This window comes from Magnolia sinica, chromosome 4, assembly GCF_029962835.1.
Source record: "Magnolia sinica isolate HGM2019 chromosome 4, MsV1, whole genome shotgun sequence".
NCBI lineage: Eukaryota > Viridiplantae > Streptophyta > Magnoliopsida > Magnoliales > Magnoliaceae > Magnolia > Magnolia sinica.
This window is the reverse complement of record NC_080576.1, coordinates 12,128,269-12,148,923: the sequence shown is the minus strand read 5'-3', so window position 1 is coordinate 12,148,923 and position 20,655 is coordinate 12,128,269. Positions and strand designations below refer to the sequence as shown.

The window sequence follows — 20,655 nt, the reverse complement described above, 5'->3', positions numbered from 1 at the left end:
TCCCTCTTCCCTTGGCCATCCAACAGCTCCAAGTGCGAGATTTTCTTGGACCCGCAAGCCCTCTCCCCCCGTCGGTGGTCTGTACGTTGCTGCCTCAAGACTGCCTGAACCATATATTTCAAGGGGGCTTCACCACTTTCAAGGAAACGCTTACAACCTTTTGGCCTCACCACTCGTCTGGATCTTTCATAATCAAATCAGCTTGGCAGCTGAGTAGGACGGTAACAGCCTCCAGGTGGTGGCACAGCTGGTTGTGGAGCAGGAATATACCGCTGAAGATGTCTGTCCTAGTCTAGAGGTTGTTCCAAAAAGCTATCCCAGTAGATGTTCAAATTCAGAAAAAAGGAATCCAGCTAGCTTCTTGCTGTTCATGTTACAGCCATGCCCCTCTGATCAGACCGGACATTGAATCGTTGGATCACCTATTCCTCTCAGGCCACATGGCTGGGCTGATTTGGAGCCATTTCTTGTCTAAATGCTGGGTCACTCTCATCCCTTACTCGTCTCTGGAACATCGGTTCATGCAGTGGAAAATGGCCTCGACAGCGGGAGCGGCTCCAACTGAGACGCGACGTATCATCCCCATTCTCATAGTGTGAGAACTATGGAAAGCCAGAAACTGTGCCAAATTTGATGGGATCCCCATGAGTCCGAACACCTCCCTTGCCCGTATCTCTTGGTGGGCTAATTGTCTCCTCCAAGGGGACAGTCTTTCCAAACTCTTGTCTGATGTCCTTGAAGGGAAAGCGGATCCTCACTAGAGTTGGCAGGCGTGGCTTAAGCGGATCCATTCGTTTAAACCGGCTCTCATCTTTCACATTCAGCACATTCATCGTGAAGGGAATGGCCCGGCAGACGTTTTAGCCAAAAAAGGTAGTAGAAATCAGAGCGAGGTGGTGTATGATCAATTGAGGGATATGCCATCTCGGGCCCGTGGCCTCATCTTCCTCGATAAGATCGGGCTCGGCTACGTTAGAATGGCCCGTCGCAAACTGTAGAGTCTCTCTTCCGGCGTGTTCCTTTTGTCTTTTCCTTTTGTGTTTCTTTACGATAGGCGCCTCTGATTCCTTTTTGTACCAGGGGCAGCCCGAATTCAGGGGTAGTTTGTACAGTCCCTCGTTTCATCAATGAAATGAATTTTTTGAAAAAATAAAAATAAAAAAATTTACTCCCTCACATACAAATCTTCCATTAATTACAGGTTGGAGCACATCTTCTATATACTTTCTGTGACAACCCTTCGAGTCCGATTCCAAAAGATATTTTGGAGAAGAAGTCTCTTGCATACTTACGCTATCTAAAATCTGTTATTGTGGCCAACCTGATCGGAGTGAAACGGCCTGGATTTTGATGTAGAAGCTCTAGACACTGTTTCCAAACCACGTTGAAAACTCAAATTTGTTACGTGTGTTCACATGGACACGTGCGCCTGGTTTTGATGTTAAGGCTCCACACGCGAGCCTTATGGAACGAGCCTAAACGTAAACTTTCATTTCTTAAGCTTTGCTAACTGTGTGCTAATATTTCGTTGACATCCCATGAATGGTAGGTGTAGCCACCTTCGGTTGCTTTAGCATGTACATAGGTCTTTGATAGGTCCGTGCCTAACACCCACATGTCTGTTTAGTAAATAACTGTTACCTAAAATAGGATTGACTAAAGAAAAACCCATTGTTAGACCACTTTGTTGGCCCACTTGATTATCCACTAGAGCGCGTTGATTTCCATAACCATTTGATTGAAATTAGCAGGTGGGTCTAGCTTGTTAGATAATCCTACCCACAACAGTCCTTAATTAGAGAAATTAAATATTCCAATAAGAACATGGGAAGCATGTTAGCAAACGGATTTGAAGATAATAGTGTTTCTGCGTTGAATTTTGCTCTTGCGCGTGGAACGGCAGCGTTTTCCTTCCTAACTGAATGCTACTTATACTTGTTTGCACAACATCAAATCCATCATTCCGAATTTCGTTCTCCTTTATTTTCATTTACCACCTTGTTCACACCCTCTCTTCATCCCTACATTGGGCTAATCAAGGTTTTAGTTTCTACTATTTTTTTTCCCATTCTGTTATGGAACGAGTGTTACCAATCCAACCCGCAACTTACGGAAACCTAATAACCATTCTAAGCATTGATGGAGGCGGCATAAGAGGAATAATCCCAGCAACAATTCTCAGCTTCCTCGAGTCACTACTTCAGGTAGAATATATTTTTAATGAAATCCAAACTCACCATTAGCAACTTATAGTTTGAATTACTGTGATATGGTAATGAGCTATGATTTTCTTAAAACCAACGATTTTTTAGTTTTAATTTCAAAGGGCTTGTCGTGGAACAGGAAATGGATGGTGAGGATGCAAGACTTGCAGATTATTTCGATGTGATCGCTGGGACCAGCACAGGTGGCCTTATGACTGCCATGTTGACTGCGCCAAATGAAATCAATCGTCCACTGTTTGCAGCCAAGGATATCATGGCCTTCTACCTTAATCACTGTCCCAAAATCTTCCCACAATACAGGTAGCAGGAGTGGCAATAATAGAAGATGTAGCAAATTTCAATTATTGATTTTGTACAGCACTTGACCCAAGTGCTCTCTCATATGTATTTACGCAGAGGGCCATTTTCTTCACTTGCAACAATATTCAAAGAAGTATTAGGACCAAGATACAACGGCAAATATCTTCATGGACTTGTAAGGGAAAAACTAGGAAAAACAAAGTTGCACCAGACGTTGACAAACATCATTATTCCAACTTTTGATATCAAGCTTCTCCAGCCTGCCATCTTCTCCACCTATGAGGTCTTTTTTTTTTTTTTTTTTTTTAAACCAAGAACTTTGTATATCCACCTATGAGGTTCTTCCTCATTTCTATTCTCCAAATTTTCTTTTTCCATATTCATTTTCAAGACCATTCCTAGGGTTGATATTTTTAGTCTCATTCATCCCAATATGCTTTGACCTTAATGCTTCATGTAAGACAAAAAATCAAATGACTGGTATATCCGTTATTATTCAGAATCAAATCCAGTGAAGAACACTTACCGGTAAAAAAATGTGGCATAAACCATCATTTGCTCCAAACTAGGATTTTCATAGCCAATCCACATTTTACTGACACCCTTACACCAAACTAGGGTTTCCCCCCCTTATTATTATTATTTTTTTTCACCACTAGGGTTCGGTATACTCAACCTTACTATATTTGTTTTTCTCCTTGTACAGGTAAAATCAAACCCATCCTTGGATGCGCTGCTCTCCGATATCTGCATTGGTACATCTGCGGCTCCCACATACCTTCCTGCCCATTATTTTGAAACCAAAGATTCTCAAGGGAAAGTGAGAGAATTCAACCTAATTGATGGTGGTGTTGCTGCTAATAATCCGGTAAACACATTCAAATTTAATAATTTCACAACTGGATATTAAGAGAACAAAATCCCTAAACATGCGTTTCTTCTTCACTAATTAAAGTCCAAAATGTGGTTCCAGGCATTGGTCACCATTGGTGAAGTCACAAAGGAGGTTTCCAAAGGGAACCCGGATCTCTTTCCTATTAAACCCATGGATTACCGACGGTTCTTAGTTGTCTCAATAGGAACGGGTTCACCAAAGAAGGAGAAAAAATACAATGCGAGTCGCGCAAGCAAGTGGGGTGTTCTGGGATGGTTGCTTAGCAATGGTTCCACTCCGTTAGTGGATGTTTTCACTCAATCAAGTACTGATATGGTTGACATCCACCTCTCCGTGCTATTTCAAGCCCTCCATTCAGAATCTAACTACATTCGAATTCAAGTAAGTGCAAACGCTTCCTGACTTGTGTATATACACTTGCATAAATGATGATTAGGATAGGCATTATTCTCTAGTCCGTAAGCTAATTACAATGAGGCACTTGATTGAATCCTAGGATGATACATTAAGCGGGACTGTCTCATCCATGGACATGGCAACCAAGGAAAACTTAGATAATCTTGTGAAGGTTGGCGTGGGGCTGTTGAAGAAACCAGTTTCGAGGGTGAATTTGGAGACTGGCATTTTTGAAGCTGTCGAAAACGAAGGAACAAATGAACAAGTTCTCAGAAGGTGGAAGATATAAATCCTTCCCATCGCATTTTCTTATTATTGCTGTGATTATTTCCAATTAATGGCGCTAATCCTTAAAAAAAAATGCTATTCTCAACAGGTTTGCCAAACAGCTTTCAGATGAAAAGAAGATTAGGAAGATGAGATCACCGCATACCAAATCTTTCAAATCCAATGGCCATGAATTAAAATTGTAAATGGGCCCACCTGACAAAAGTTGTAATTGTCCATATCATAAAAATCGTTACAATTCTTTCATTTATTCATGTAATTTTTTATCAAGTGTATCTTTTGTGTACAGTTACAAAAAATTAAGTTAATCTGATCCAACGACTCTTGCAGCATATATTAGTTAGATGATTAGCATGTTCGGATCAAGGCTATTTTGGATGGTGTTCAATCAACAGCGGGGCCCACAGGCTGCATGGTTTGGGTCGTTGTATGCATGCTCCATGTGTGAGTAGGCTTAGGTTACTTGAGGGAGGTTTAGCTCTCCTGCTTTCATATTAGATAGGTGTGGCATCGGCCTTTTGTGATGCCCACCCGATGGCTTTAAAAAAAAAAAGAAAAAAGAAAAATGAAAAAGAAAAACAAGAGAGAGTGGTATATTCATTTTTGGGCAAAATTACATATATTCAGGTCTTCATGGGAAAAAAGACCTATAAAAGACCTATCGTAAAAGGCCAGGAAATCCAGGCCAAAAAAGACAAAACCCAATTAGGAACAGCAAAAGGAGGTCAGGCCTTAAATCTTCCTCTCTCTGATCGCTCCAAGGCCAACCTTATCCAGGAAGAGTAAACCCCTCACTTGCTGAGGCAAATCCGCCCTACTGGAAGTAAAGAAATGGGCTCGGGACACACTTCCTTTACACGTGAGCGCATCAGCCGACGCGTTTCCTTCCTTGAACACGTGTTTGAACTCCACCAAGGTGAGATCCCGCAGACTATTCGTTTTGACTCTCCAACCATTCCATTGCCAACCGATGTTTGCTCCCTTATTAAATACCTTAATCACCAGATCCGAATCTGATTCCACCACAATTTTGGAAAAACCTTTTTCTAAACACAGAAGAAGCCCATCATGAGCAGCGCAAACCACAGCTCCTATATTCAATATCACACTATAGCCAAAAGCGAAACCAAATATGAACTCTCCCTTATCATTTCTACATATGCCACCTCCCCCTGCGAAGCCCGGATTTCCCCTAGAGGATCCGTCAACATTAACTTTCACCCAACCTACAGGGGGTTTCTGCCATAAGACCACGGACTGCTGTGGTGGATGCAGCTGCACATACCTCCTTTTAATGTCTACAGTCCTGGTGGTGTTCAGCCACCAAGAGACTTTGGCAATAACTGATTGAATCGTTATAGCTTTTTCATCATAAAAGGTCCCGTTCCTGGATTTCCACAGCTCCCAAAGAATAAAGGTTAGTGTGAGAAGCTTGCTAACCAACATACCTCTGCTGTCAGCGCAGGCCCGCCTCCACTGCCTAATTCTTGCTTCCACTGTTGTCGCCTGCATGATGGAAATCCTAGCCTGCACTCCAAAAAAATCCCAGACTGATGAGGCCTGTTGACCGTTCAGGAAGAGATGAGACACGGACTCTTCGGCTAGGCCCTGCTCAGAGTCATCCCTGTAGCAGCCGCACTTAGAAGCAAGAGAAACTCCTTTAGATTGGATTGTTTTCTCCACAGGAATAGCATTGTGGAGGATTTTCTAGATAAAAGAGGAGATTTTTGGCAGAAGATTCCCGTGCCATACCCATCGTGCCCAGTCCTTTTTAGGAGTGATCGCCCTGCTGACGTCCTAGGCTGATTTAACTGAGAAGACACCTGAAGAAGTGAAGGGCCAAAGAGGATAATCTGGACCTGTTGAGACGCAGAATCTGTGCTAGTACATATGATCATAGATGTCGTTGGGGAGCATGGAAAGAGCCATCGACGGCGGGAGAGGACCTGACGGACCCAAAACGTGGTTAACTTGCAATGAGAGAACTTCGGCTAAGGTTTCTGACGTCAAAAAATTCTGAAGAGGGCCAAGGCCGGTCTAATTGCATTTCCAGAAACTGCAATCACCAACGCCTAGAGTCCATTGGACCCTTTCAACCAGGAAAGGAGTAACTTTCAAGATCTTCTTCCAATAGGGGATGCACGCCTAGAACTGCTTTCGGCCCCCGACACGTCCTGATTATAATTATATTTTGCTACCATAAAAGAGGCCCATAAGCTGGATTCCCTGCAGAACTGAAGTACCCAAGCCATTTCAATCTGGAAAGCTTCCATCACCTCAGCTAGCTTCCTGATGCCTAATCCCCCTTCTTCTTTCGGCCTTGTTATGCACTTCCAACTTTTCCAATGGAGTTTACGTTTACCACCTGCCCACCCTAAAAAGAAGGAAGTGAATGTTTTCTCTATCGTGGATAGAACCTGCTTTGGAATGCAAGACGCTGCCATAGTGTGTATAGGAATGTTACCCAACACATGCTTGATAAGGACCGATCTCCCTACTTGTGACAAAAACCTGGATCTCCAACCCCTTATCCGTCCTTCCACTTTATCCACCAAGGGTTGAAAAGCACAAGCTTTCAGCCTTCCCACTGCTAGGGGGACTCCTAGATAGAGAAAGGGGCCAATGGATCTATCGATGCCCAACAAAGTGGTGATTTGACGAATCCTGGCAATAGGGATCTTATCAGAGCAATAAAAGGAGCTTTTCCTTTTGTTAATACACTGGCCTGATGCGTTTTAGTACTCCTCCAACAAGGCTGTAATCCTTCTCATCAAAGCCATGCCTCCGTTCAGAAAGAGGAGTGTATCATCCGCATGGAGTAAACGATAGAGAAAGGAGCACAGCTACCCGTCACCACCATGTGTTAGAGGCTTCGGCTTAAAACATCTGCTCCCAGAATGAAGAAACTTGGCGATAGCGGATCTCCTTGCCTTAGCCCGCAGGAGGATTTGAAAAAAATCGGTCGCTTCCTCATTTATCAAGACTGAGAACCAACAACTTGAGTAACAGTTCTCCACGATGTTGACCCACCTATCAAAAAACCCGAAACGCGTCAAAACTTGCCTTAAGAAAGCCCAATCCACCTTCTCGTACACCTTTTCCATGTCTAACTTTAGCACGACGTTCCCTCCTCTGGTCTTCCTATTTATCTCCCTGAACAACTCCTGAGAAAGTGCAATGTTTTCTGAGATGGCCCGGCCTTTGACAAAAGCCCCTTACTCTGGGGAGATCAGAGAGGGGAGGGACTGGCTGAGTCTGACAGCTATGATCTTAGAGAAGATCTAATAGAGGCAATTGTATAAGCTTATAGGGCAGTAGTCAGCCCATTTCGTGGGAGCAGCCCCTTTGGGAATCAAACATATCAGAGAGGAATTAACAGCCCGAGGAATCTTCCCTTCTTAGAAGAAGTAGACCATTGCCTTGTGAATGTCCAGGCCAATAATATCCCAACAAACTGAATAAAATACACCTGAAAAACTATCTGGGCTCGGCGCACTTTCTGAAGGAATGGAGGAAATAGCTAATTTCACTTCGTGGATGGAAGGAGGCGCCATGAGATGGTCATTCATCTCTTGCGTCACTAAATGTGGCACCCATTGAAGCAAATCTGAATTTACTATGCTGCTTCTGCCTTTAAACAATTCCTCAAAATGGCGGATTGCGTCTTTCTTGATTTCCTCATTATCCGTCACTATTTCCCCTGATACTAGCTAAATACTAGTAATTCTGGCCCTTCTTTGTCTTTTAGTAGCTGTGGCATGAAAAAACTTGGTGTTATGGTCCCCCTCGGCTAACCAACTTACTCTGGACTTCTGTTTCCAGAAGATTTCATGTTTTGTCTCCCACTGGTTTAGTTGCTCAGACGCCTCCTGAAATTTGAGATGCAGGTTCATGTCGTTTCCCTGGCTAGAATTTGACAGCTGGAGTTGAAGATCTAAGGCTGCCACTTTAGTTTCTGCCGCCTTTAGCCTCTCAAAAATATCTCCAAAGTGCTCTTTGTTCCAGGATTTAAGCTGTGATTAATTTCACACTCTTCAGCTTAACAAGCATGTTGAGAACCGGATGATAAGAGTCCACCTTGTCCCAAGCCTCCTTGACCACCTACAAGAAAGAGCTCTCCTTCTTCCACATCTTCTGAAATTTAAATGGTTTTGGTTTACTTCACGGTTGAGGAGGGAATGATAGAAGTAAAGGGCAATGGTCCGAGTAAATCCGTGGCAAATGATCGATTTGGAATGATGGAAAAGTTAAGGCCCGGGCAGTATTTATGAGCATTCTGTCCAGCCTGACCCAACTCCTTGAAGAGCCAGACTGGTTGTTGCACCAAGTGAACCTCGGTCCCGTGAAGCCTGCACCAAACAAACTGGCGTTCTCAATCGCATCACAGAATTCTCTAGCACTGTGTCTGTCAAAGGCTCCCCTGCTCCTTCTTTCTGCAGTTGCAGTGATGGCATTGAAGTCACCACAAACACCCCACGGGCCTTGAAGGCCATTAGAAATATCCGCCAAGTCATTCCAGAGCTACCTCCTAGTCAGCCGAGAGTAGCTAGCATAAACAACAGTTAGGTTGATAGACAGCTGCATATTCTGGATGTACATGTTTATAAACAGTAATTGGTCAGAAGCTTTTAAAATTGAGCAGGAGAAAAAATCTTTAAAAATGAACCAGATTTTGCCACCCTCCTCAGCGTTAGAGAAGGAGAGGTGAAAGCCCAGCGATAGGCCAATCCTCACTTTGCTTGAGTCTCTGATCATCGATTCAACACCACGATCTAGGGGTTGTGAGTCCTCATCAATCTTTTCAAGGTTCTGACTATCCTGCGGTTTCCAATGCCCCGAGCGTTCCAAATAAGAATCTTATCCATCCATGATACAGCCTGTATTCATTGCCCTTCGTTTAAGTCTTCCCAGCCTGGTTTCCCAATCACCTTTGCTGTAGAAAATACACGGCCTTCTCCTTTGTGCATTGATATTTTTGTTCAGCTGCCTTCATAGGGAATTTTATTTCTAAGTTTCCACATTCCTATTCGTTGGATGTTTGGATGGGACCTGTTCCAAGTTCTGCTCTTTTTCTGTGTGTTTCTATTGAGATTCTGTAACTTGGCCTGCTGGATCACCTCCCTTCTGCTGAGGTTTATCTAGTTAGGGTTGCTCCTGCAAGTCAATCCTTTCGCCAGCCACGGTCTCAAAGCATTGGTGCTCAAAGTATGGAGATAGATCGATCTCCAAGTGATGGTTGAGCAGCAAGTTCTCCCTTGGAGGAGTGTTAAAACCGTTTGATAGCTGAGAGTCCTCCTGATTATTATGTCGAGTGGGCGAGAGCTGCATTTCATTCACCTCATTTTCCGCATCAGCAAAGAAGTCCTTGGTTTCTGTTTGTATCCCTTCCACTACATTCAGAGACTATGTGCCCAACATGTAAGGCAGATTTCCTTCAGATCTTATTCTTCCATGCCTGTACACTCTCGGTATCCTGCTGTATGAGTCTGGTACCTTGTATACCTCATGCTGATTTTCTGGATAGTCATTTAAAGCAAATTCCATGCTGAAAAGGTCCTTGGATATGTCAGCCATGGCACTTCTAACTTGTTGTGTTTGCTGTTGGATATTTGACGTTTACCATTGGAGGATTGACGGGCTGGGACCACTAGTAGCACTGCTGCCGGCTGCAATTCGGAGCTCCTCTTGAAGAAGCAGGCCTGTGGATTGTTCTCTCTGAGCAGGCTAGGAAGGTCCCCCCTGCTGGCCTTCACCATTTGCTGTAGGAGAATCTGTTTGTTGCATATTTGAAGTCTGGCATTGGAGGATTGACGGGCTGGGACTGCTAGTAACATTGCTGTTGGCTGCAATTCTGAGCTCTTCTTGAAGACAGGGGCTTGTGGATTGTTGTCTTTGAGTAGGCTGGGAAGGCCCCCCCTGCTGGCCTTCTCCATTTGCTGCAGGTAAATCTGTTTGACCCAGATCAAGATCTGTGGCAATAGCAGCATCATTTTCTGGTTGGCTTGTATCATTCACAACAAAAATTTCTATGCTTCCCAAAGCATGTTTTGGGGCTGAGTAACCATCGTCCTCTAAACGAAATGTCCCAGCTGGATTGTCCTTGGCCATGACATGAGAGATAGGTATTATATCCCCTGTTCTTCCATCTACCATCTCTTCATTCATATGAGTGATTTCCTGCTCACGCAGAGTAACATTATCTGTCTCTGCCGCCTCACAGGCCTTTTCACAAACATGTCGCTGGCCTGAAAATGTGTCTACCTGTTTGTTGTTGAAACTTCTTTCCACCCATTCCCTCATGCTTTCTTTTGGGCCCTGCACCCCAGCTGGGATATGAGCTCTACTGATAGGTTCTAACTCTACAATAATCGGAAAGCATTTCCCTAGAACCACAAGATTAAGGACATTAAGTTGATTTTTCCGAGGACGTATGACCACCCTGATACGAGCAAAGCTTTGGAAAATTCCATATGCACTTATCGGGTCGATTTGAGTGACTGTACCCAGCTGATTTCCCAGATCCAGTAAAACTGACTCCATCCAAGCGTGAGTAGGTATGCCGAATAACCTGATATGCACTCCTTTCCCCCCAAAAACTTCATCTGGGGACCATTTTGCTACGTTGGATATGTTCAATGTTTTGTGAAGCTCCGAATCCAACAGAAAAGCATCCTGCGCCTGTTTGGATTTCCATACTACCATAAATTTATTTGAGGATATTCTCGTGAGTTCACCTATGGATGGTCCGAAGCAGGATGCCTTGGTAGCGCTTTTGATTCGGATGATCGAAATGTTGAGATTTGAAACCGTGGTTACCACCCCCAATTTTAACGTCTGCAGTCTGGTTTCAACAGCTTTTCGGTCTGTAATGGTGACACTCTGCCTCTTGTGGAGCTCTTTCTGGCCGCGAATGTGCTTCAATGTTCACTGCATTGGTAAAAGAGAGAGTGGGATGAGAGACGACTTATACATACCTCTGGGCAGAATTGTGTCGAGTCTGCGTTTTTGTCGTCTGACTGCCCTTCCTCTGGGCCCATTTAATTTCAACTATTCTGTCATCAATCCTCTTGCCATTAAGAACATCCATGGCGTTGTTTGCCTCCTGCTCGTATTTGAAACGAGCGAAGCCAAAGTCTCTTGGCTTGAGAGTCTCCGGAAGCTTCGGAATGTACGTGTCTATAACCTTTTCAAATTTGCTAAAGATCCGGAAGAGGTCTTCCATTGAAGTATCAAAGGTAATGTTCCTGATAAACAGACTGAAGTCGCTGCTATTGAAATGCTTTCTCCTCCTACTGGATTTGGGGGTGGAAAGCCAGCTGGCGCCGCAATGTAGGATTGGGGCAGTTTTTTGTTGTGGTTTCCTTGGCGTCTACCTCTAACGAGATGCCAATAAAATAAAATAATAATAATCAACAGCGGAGGCCACAGGCTACATGGTCTGGGTCGTTGTATGCATACCCCATGTGTGCGGAACACTATATGGAGGCAAAAATTCCTGTGCCACCGGCAGGATTTAGTACGCGTTGCCTTCCATTGGGCCAACATGCTGTGTGGTCCAATGATCGGGATCTGTCCATGTTGTGGAGTCTATGCTATAGAGGCGAACTATACAATGCATGCATTAAGGTGCGCCCTATGGTCACGGCCTCATCCGAGTTCGTATTTCCACTTATAGAGACATGGCTTCAGGCGATCTCCGGATCCACCTACCCACTGTGATGTATGTGCCTTACATCAATGACGCCCATCACCTTTGACAGATCAATACAGGACATGATGCTAAAAATGAAGCAGATCCAAACCTCAGTTAGACCACACCACAGGAAACTGTGGTGACTGAGCATTAAAAACTTTTTGTGGGCCAAAAAAGTTATTGATTGAGCTGATATTTGTGTGGTCCCTTCATTCAAGTCTTTGTGACCTTATCAATAAGTTGGAAGCCAAATAAACCTTCCAGTGGCCTTCAAGAAGTTTTTAATAGTGGATATTCATTCACCACCGTTTCCTTTGGTGTGGTCTGCCTGAGGTTTGAATCTGCTTTTCAAAAAATAAAAATAAATTATCATGCCTTAAAATGAGCTGCCAAAACAGATGATTGTCATGGATGTAAGGCACATGCATCACGGTGGACCCCACAGTCAGGGATCCACTGACCTCGCCAGATTCGACGATCCACCGAAGCCGCGTCCATCTTATTGGGACTCGGATTCGGTGGTACAGTCCAGCACCAGTGGGTGTTGTGGCCCACAATAATGTATGTATTTTATTCATCCTGTACCTCATTTTGTTAGCCCAAAAATAAGTCAGATCCAACTCTCTAGTAGAACACATAGCATGGAAGAGTGTAATTGAACAGCCACTGTTTAAATCTCTTGGGTGCTGCAGCAGTTTTAGATCAAGCTAGAAATTACGTTTTTCTTTCTCCTAGGTTTATATGACTTGATCAACTGGTTGGATGGCAAATGAATATTACATGAGCCCGAGTAACTTTTTAATGGTGGGAGTTCAATTACTCCTGTTTCCTGATGTGTGGTCCACTTGAAATTTGAATCTGCCTCATGTTTGAGCTCATGTATTAAAAAAAACCCTGGAAAATTGGTGGACAGGGTGGATAAACAGATGAAAATGAGCTCATGCATTAAAAAAAAACTCCGAAAAATGGGTGGACAAGGTGGATAAACACAAACATCATGTGGGGGTGTTTCCGTACCGCGACTCGCACCAAGTTCGATGCACTCGCAGGTCACTACGAAACCTTTTTATCGCGTTAAAGTCCGACATATTTCTGACATTCCGTCAGACAAAATGCAGAACCGGACATTGATGAGAAACTTAATGGAAATTGGCCAACCTGACCTCGTTTTATGGTCAAATTCCATAAAGATATTCAACGATTCAAATGTTCTAAGGGTAACCTTCTGACAAGCTTTTGAAAATTATTTTGATCAAAATGCCTTTTGTCCTTGGTTCAATAGTTGTACGGTTTTTCAGTGAATAAGAAGTTGCATCGTATTTAATGACGTATATAGAAATTTTTTTTGGGTGTGGGCAAGGCCCAATTTGTGAGGCCCACATTGATGTATGTGTATAATCCATGCCACATATCCTTTTTGCCATGTCATTTTAGGGCTAGGGCTCAAATATCAGCCGAATCCAGTGCTCGTGTGGCCCACATAATAGAAAATAATGGTAACTATTGAAACATTCTAGGCTCATTGTGATGTTTGATAGAAATGGACACTGCCCAAGTCAGGACTTTTTGGGCCCATGTCTAGTTGGCTGACAAGGTGGATGGATCAGATCACTCTATTGCGGGCCTTAAGGCTATAGTACCAATGGTTAGGAAACCACGATCTATGCAACACGACAACCACGACCTATATAACATGACAACTACGATCCATGCAAACCATGATCCATATGGGCCCACATTGATGTATGTGTATAATCCATGTCGCCCATCCTTTTCGTCGTGTCATTTTAGGGCTAGGGCCCAAATATCAACCCGATCCGGTGCTCGTGGGGGCCACAAAATAGAAAATATTGGTGACTGTTGAAACTTTTCATACTCACTGTGATGTTTGTTAGAAGTGGACACTGCCTAAGTCAGGACCTTTTGGGCCCACGGCAAGTTGACCGATAAGGTGGATGGATCAGATCACCCCATTGTGAGCCATAAGCTATGGTACAAATGGTTCGGTAGAAGAAGTGAACACGTTGCAAACCACGATCCATGCAACATGACAACCACGATCCATGCAACATGACAACTATGATCCATGCAAACTATGACTCAAATGGGCCCACATTGATGCATGTGTATAATCTATGCCGCCCATCCTTTTTGCTGTGTCATTTTAGGGGTAGGGCACAAATATTAGCCTGATCCAACACTCGTGTGGGCCACAAAATAGAAAATATTAGTGATTGTTGAAACTTCTCAAGCTCACTGTGATGTTTGTTAGAAGTGGACACTGTCCAAGTCAGGACTTTTTGGGCCCACGACAAGCAGGCCGACAAGGTGGATGGATCAGATTACCCTATTGTGAGCCATAAGCTATGATACCAAAGTTTTAGTAGAAGAGGAAGTGAACATGTTGCAAACCACGATTCATGCAACATGACAACCACGATCCATGCACATGACAACTACGACCCATGCAAACCATGACCCAAATGGGCCCACATTGATGTATGTGTATAATCTATGCCGCCCATCCTTTTTGCCATGTCATTTTAGGGGTAGGCCACAAATATCAACCTGATCCAGTGCTCGTGTGGGCTACAAAATAGAAAATATTGGTTACTGTTGAAACTTTCTAGGCTCACTGTGATGTTTGTTAGAAGTGGACACTGCCTAAGTCAGGACGTTTTGGGCCCATGGCAAGCTGGCCAACAAGGTGGATGGATCAGATCACCCCATTGTGAGCCATAAGCTATGATACCAATGGTTTGGTAGAAGAGGAAGTCAAGACGTTGCAAACCACGATCCATGCAACATGCAACATGACAACCATGATCCATACAACATACAACTAGGACCCCATGCAAACCACGACCTAAATGTGCCCACATTGATGCATGTGTATAATCTATGCCGCATATACTTTTTACCGTGTCATTTTAGGAGTAGGGCACAAATATTAGCCTAATCCAGCGATCGTGTGGGCCACAAAATAGAAAATATTGGTAACTGTGAAAACTTTCTAGGCTCACTGTGATATTTGTTAAAAGTGGACACTACCCAAGTTAGGACTTTTTGGGCCCACGATAAGTAGGCCGACAAGGTGGATGGATCAGATCACCCCATTGTGGGCTATAACCTATGGTACTAATGGTTTAGTAGAAGAGGAAGTGAACACGTTGCAAACCATGATCCATGTAACATGACAACCACGACCCATGCAAACTATGACCCAAATGGGCCCACATTGATGTACGTGTATAAGTTATGCCGCCCATCCCCTGTCGTGTCATTTTAGGGGTAGGGTATAAATATGAGCTTGATCCAACGCTCATGTGGGCCATAAAATAGAAAATATTGATGACTTTTGAAACTTTTCAAGCTCATCGTGATGTTTGTTAGAAGTGGATACTAAGTTAGGACTTTTTGGGCCCACGGCAAGCTAGCTGACAAAGTGGATAGATCAGATCACCCCATTGTACGCCATAAGCTATAGTACCAATAGTTTGGTAGAAGAAAAAGTGAACATGTTGTAAACCACGATCCATGCAACATAACAATCACGATCCATATAACATGACAATTACTACCCATGCAAACCATGACCCAAATGGTTCTAAAATGGGGTGATTCGATCTAGACACCTTGTCAACCAGCTTGCCGTGGGCCCAAAAAGTCCTGAAATGGGCACTGTCCACTTCTAACAAGCATCATGGTGAGCCTGAAAAATTTCAACGGTCACTATTATTTTCTAATTTACACTACCAGAAAACAAGGCAACGCCGACGGTTAAAAACCATCGGCAATGACCTTCCCAGATGGATTTTAGCCGTCGCAACGCCGACAGATTAAAACCGTCGGCGTTTATTCAGAGTTTTCGACGGTTTTTAGCCGTTGGTGATTGTCATATACTCAATATATATATATATATATCATCTATTGTGTAGACTTACCTTCTCAAATAGGTTTGTTTGTTTAGGGCTTTAGAGAAATGGGTATATTTAGAAATGGATGTGTGCGTTGATCAACGCACATTCATTTCTAGATAACCCATTTCTCCAAAGTCCTGAACGAACCGACTTATTTGAGAAGGCAAGTCTACACAATAGAAATGCACATGTATGACATACCGAAAACTTTTAAAGGCAACAAGAAGCAAAAACCAGCAAGACATACCAACCAAAAACAACTTACATTTCTTTCGGCTTGTGAGAAGAACATGAAAGCAGACATAGCTCTCTTTGGTGCATCAGGATCCTTTTCTTCTTTGGTTTTCTCTTCTTTGAACCATCTTCATCTCCATCCTTGGATTTCCTCTTAGAAGAAGATGCCTTAGGAGCAGCTGCTTTCATTTACAAGAGCCTGAAAGTACTTGGGCCATATCCACAATTCATTTCTCCCCCTAAGGAGCAAGCACCATATAACAGGCAAGAAAGAGCTGACGCTTTTGTAATTGTGAACACATTCAATTAGAAATTTCAAAAAAAAAAAAAAAGTCCGTATATTAAACAGCTGGAGGAAAAGAACAACTTTCCTATCCAGATAACATCTTAAATACATGCATATTCAAGACCATGGGTCAAAATAATCATTGGTATATGGAAAATTTTGACCAATCTATGGATATCCAAGATCAAGAGATCTATAATGGCAATCTGAACCCTAAAACAACATTAATGCCTAAAGTCAGCCATTCTTAGAAAATCAAAGATTAAGAGCATGGTCTCTACAATATAGAGACCAAGTAGATAAGGAGAATTACACCCACGCCATTAGTCTTTGGAGAGTCGTTAACTTCATGTTTTAAAAGGACATTGGAAGCAATTTCAAACTTTTTTTTTTGAAATATGGAAGTGATTTCAAACATATAAAAGGTTATTTAGGTAACTTGGATGTCTAGATGCCTCTCTGTGCATTGCATGTGCAATACCTACTAGTAAAAGAAATAAAAACTAAAATCCAGCACACAACCATAAAACCACCTGCATTCAACTTCAAAACAGTCTCAATTACCTGAAAACAACAATTTTTCTCAAATTTTTGTTTAAAACCGCAATGCCTATAAAAATAGCATACATCAGCAACTTGATCTTAGAAACAGCACAAAACATCTTAAGTTGTATGCTTTGAACTTCAAAAACAATCCCATTAACTAAATATGCAAGAGTCCGCTCTGATTTGCATTCGGAAAATGTAATTCGTAAGAAAATCAAAGATGGGGAACTTAATATTGGCAATATGATCTTAGAAACTGTAGAAAATTCCACAGATCCTTGAGGAAAGAGCCAAGAATAATGTGACAGACAAATGAATTAGCAGACAACCAACACTTCCATGCCTTTATAAAGCAGAGGCCATACCTGAGCCAGTTGGACCCATCAACAATACATTGCTTTTCTCTAGCTCCATCGAATCATCATCCTCAGTTTCTGCCTTGGGACTTGCCAAATCTCCGTGTCCTGGAACAGGAACCAACATATCTTATCAACATATTCTGGATTACGTCGCCAAGAAACATGTTTTAACTGCTTGCAAATGCATGCCAACTCGAGCGACAGAACCACGCAATGTGGATATGAAACACAACAAATGTGTTATGAAGAGTGGGGGTGGAAAACAGAGTAGATGGGTGGGTTCACAAGAACTAACCCTTTCTGTACAGATGCGTGATAGATCCTTTTGTAGTGGTTATAGACAGCTACAGAAAGGACCTGAAATGTGTGATAGAGGCAATTACATAGGAAGAATTAGGAACAAAATCATAAAATCTGCTAAACTTTTTTTTTTTTTCTCTCTCTCTCTCTCTCTCTCTCTCTGTTATTTATTTATTTATTTATATTGGGGGGGGGGGGGGCGCGGGGGCGGGAATGAAGAAGCATAGATGTCTGTTATTATTCTAATCAACTATCCAGCAACCAAAAGACATAAGCACCCGATCAGGAATATAATGTCTAACTCTTGTTTCCACTCAATCTTCAAAGGCATGCAATACCCCAAAGAGAGAAGGTTTTTTTTTTTTTTTTTTAAAAGAAAAAGAAAAAGAGTAAACAAAATCCTACCAGTCTCCTAAATCTCCACGGATGTTGAATGCGGAAGACCAAAAGTAAAAAAGAAAAAAAAAGTATAAAAATACAAAGACAAACATGTTGCGCCCAGAAAAAAGTAGTATAAAAATGTGGCAACTATTCTTCAAGGGTCCATTCACAATAAATACAAGTAGCTATTACTTCTTTATATCCAAATACAATGTAATTTGGAAAACCAAACAGGCCCTTAGGGATGAGATTCTACTACATTTTCTTTCTCGGGGTTTGCTAAATTTTCTATTAAAATCTTGTATCAGACAATACAGGAAATAGTGGTGGCAGGTGGGATAGACAGGCATCTGTTGTATGGAATGTGGAGTCCATTATGACCCTATTTTGATGATTGGCTGAGGTCTTGAATCATTTTATCAATCTACCTTTTAAAAGTCAACCCTGAATTGTTGAGACAAGGCTATTGATAACTTACCATCCATTAAGCTGTGTAAATATTACTCATATATCGTACATATGAGTAATACCACAACCATTGTGGACAAGGTAACGTAAATCCAGTTGAAGAAGATGGTTGCAGAAATAGTTGTTTCTTTGATTAAAGACGCACCCGTAAAGATATAGACCACGTCTTCTAGCAACAACACAGGGCTTGACAGACTGTTAACCATGGCGACAGGGATGGTTAGAATGTATGAGGAATGGAAAAAGAAAAAAAATAAATAACAATATGCGAATATGAGAACGGATACAGAACATCTGGCATGCACGTACGGACAAGAAACTCCATTAACGGTCATCTTACCTGAACCGAGTGGATTTCTGTTTCGTCTCGCGTCGACTGTAAGAAGACGACTGGAGTGAGAAAACGAAAGGCCACTTTGTATTAGATGGTTGGGTGGCAACCATCTGCTGATGTCCCGCAGACCACCATACTACACATCAGTCACTTTTACTTGCTGCAGTCATTCGAATCGAGTACCTGCATCTCAGCAGGATTTGGCGCCTAAATTACTTCGGTTTTCATCAAACTGCAGCTGTCAGTTAAATGCAGTTATTATTTAAAATTTTCAAACACATGTGAATTGTCATAATTGCCCCACGCACTCCAATTACCAGTAATTGTCAAAACCAAACAGGCCCTAAGATTACTTGTATTCTGGGATATACAACATTGTTTCCAGACATCAATAAAGATCTAGGCAAAATGACCAGAAAAAGGGCTGTTTTAGTATATATGCCAAAGAAATCAGCAATTTGGTCTAGATAGACAAAAGAAAACAAAAAAAATTAGCAAATTCACCATTTCGAAACTGAAAAGCTTGGCTGTAATTTTACTCGATAGGTTTTTTTTTTTTTTTAAATTATTTTTAATTATTTTTTTATAGCAACTTAAATGGTATTTTTTTTAAAAAAGGAACCATATCATTGATAGAAAAGCTGTACAACTTACAACATGCCTTCGGGTGGCCCCTGGAACAAAAAGGGAACAGGGGCGCCTATCGTAAGCAAACAATAAAAATAACCAACAGCCTGCAGGAAAATAATAATAAGGAACACAAGAAACTACCAAAAAAGTTAACCTTCCTCCTTACAGCCAGTCCAACCAAAAAGCATATGAAGGATGTACTAAAAATATGAACTGTTTATCCATTAAACTGACCTGCATCCTTAACTACAAGTAAAAAGCTTAAATAGAAAACTGACCAAAGACAGAGGGACTTGAAAGAAACAGGTGATGCTCTAATTAACGATCTTAACAATTAACAGAAGATCTCAAAAATGGGAAAAATAAGCACATCCACCAGAATACAACCAAATCACATTGGTAGTTTCACATAAACACAACTCTTTTAAAATTTTGAATACAAGAAACAACTGCTTATTAGACACAGGAGAAAACATGCCATAGAATTACGAAAGAGATATTCAAATGCAGAACATAGAAGATTGACTTCCTAGCCCCGACCATAAGCAAGATCTTAGAACAGAACATATCCTTACAAAACCAAATATTCAAAAACAGGGCAGTGCTAACTGGGTAGGACATAGAGGATCCTGCAATTAGAAGTGGCAGGCCATTGTTTTAAATTGACAGTTTTATATCAAAAAGGCCATTTTAGCATAGAGTTGTTGCTTACCATTAGTGGTGGCAGGCTGAAATAGAATATCATCCATAGACTCCGAGCTAGAAAAGGCCGATGCTTCCTAAAAGCAAACAAAAAAAAAAAAAAAACTTGTATAAATAACGTTAGTAGCGTGGATGACTGTATTACAAAAAGAATTTTTTTTTTTTTTTTTTAAAATATATATCAATGCTATTGGTGTAAAGATTATAGTCAACTGCTTGATTCATCAGTAGATGGAAGGAGATTACAAGCAAGGTTGACAGCAGATGATGTGTCATCTGTTTTTGTAATTGTCCAGTTGTAGCATCATGCTGCCTTGTTCTTTTATTAAAGTTTTTCCTAAAAGCCATGTCAATGTTCCTTGCATTAGTACAGCAGATCAGGCATGTTCAAACAACAAGAGCAATCCAACACCGACAGCCTATACCAACAAACAACAGGCATTATGATAAACCAAAGATAGTTCAATGATTCAGCTTATGTTGGATAACCTGTACATGCATGATGCAGATGACTTAGAAAACCCATTCATTCAGCAGACTATGTAATAGTAAAGAGAGTATATTTAATGTAAGCTACGATATGTATTTTTAATACAAAAAAAGGTGTTGTTTTTGTCGATTTTAACATCAAATTCAAGTCTACACACCTTCAATAACATGAAACACAAGTTGCAGTTCTGCTCCAGAAGCTCGAAATT

General features: G+C 41.8%; 2 protein-coding genes across 2 annotated transcripts; one reads left to right on the top strand and one right to left on the bottom strand.

Moving 5' to 3' along the window:
* Positions 1–1,172: 1,172 nt before the first annotated feature.
* On the top strand, positions 1,173–4,304 carry LOC131244365 (patatin-like protein 2). The gene is made up of 7 exons (XM_058243985.1): positions 1,173–2,204; positions 2,344–2,525; positions 2,622–2,808; positions 3,232–3,393; positions 3,499–3,801; positions 3,917–4,092; positions 4,193–4,304. The coding sequence occupies exons 1-7, from the start codon at positions 1,923–1,925 to the stop codon at positions 4,287–4,289; spliced, it is 1,389 nt and encodes a 462-aa protein (XP_058099968.1). The 5' UTR covers positions 1,173–1,922; the 3' UTR covers positions 4,290–4,304.
* Positions 4,305–4,836: 532 nt separating this feature from the next.
* Positions 4,837–8,618, bottom strand: LOC131244026 (uncharacterized). The gene is made up of 4 exons (XM_058243694.1): positions 8,469–8,618; positions 7,908–8,117; positions 5,928–6,050; positions 4,837–5,811 (listed from the first exon to the last, which is right to left on the bottom strand). Exons 1-4 carry the CDS (start codon positions 8,616–8,618, stop codon positions 4,837–4,839), a joined length of 1,458 nt encoding a protein of 485 aa, XP_058099677.1.
* Positions 8,619–20,655: the final 12,037 nt, after the last annotated feature.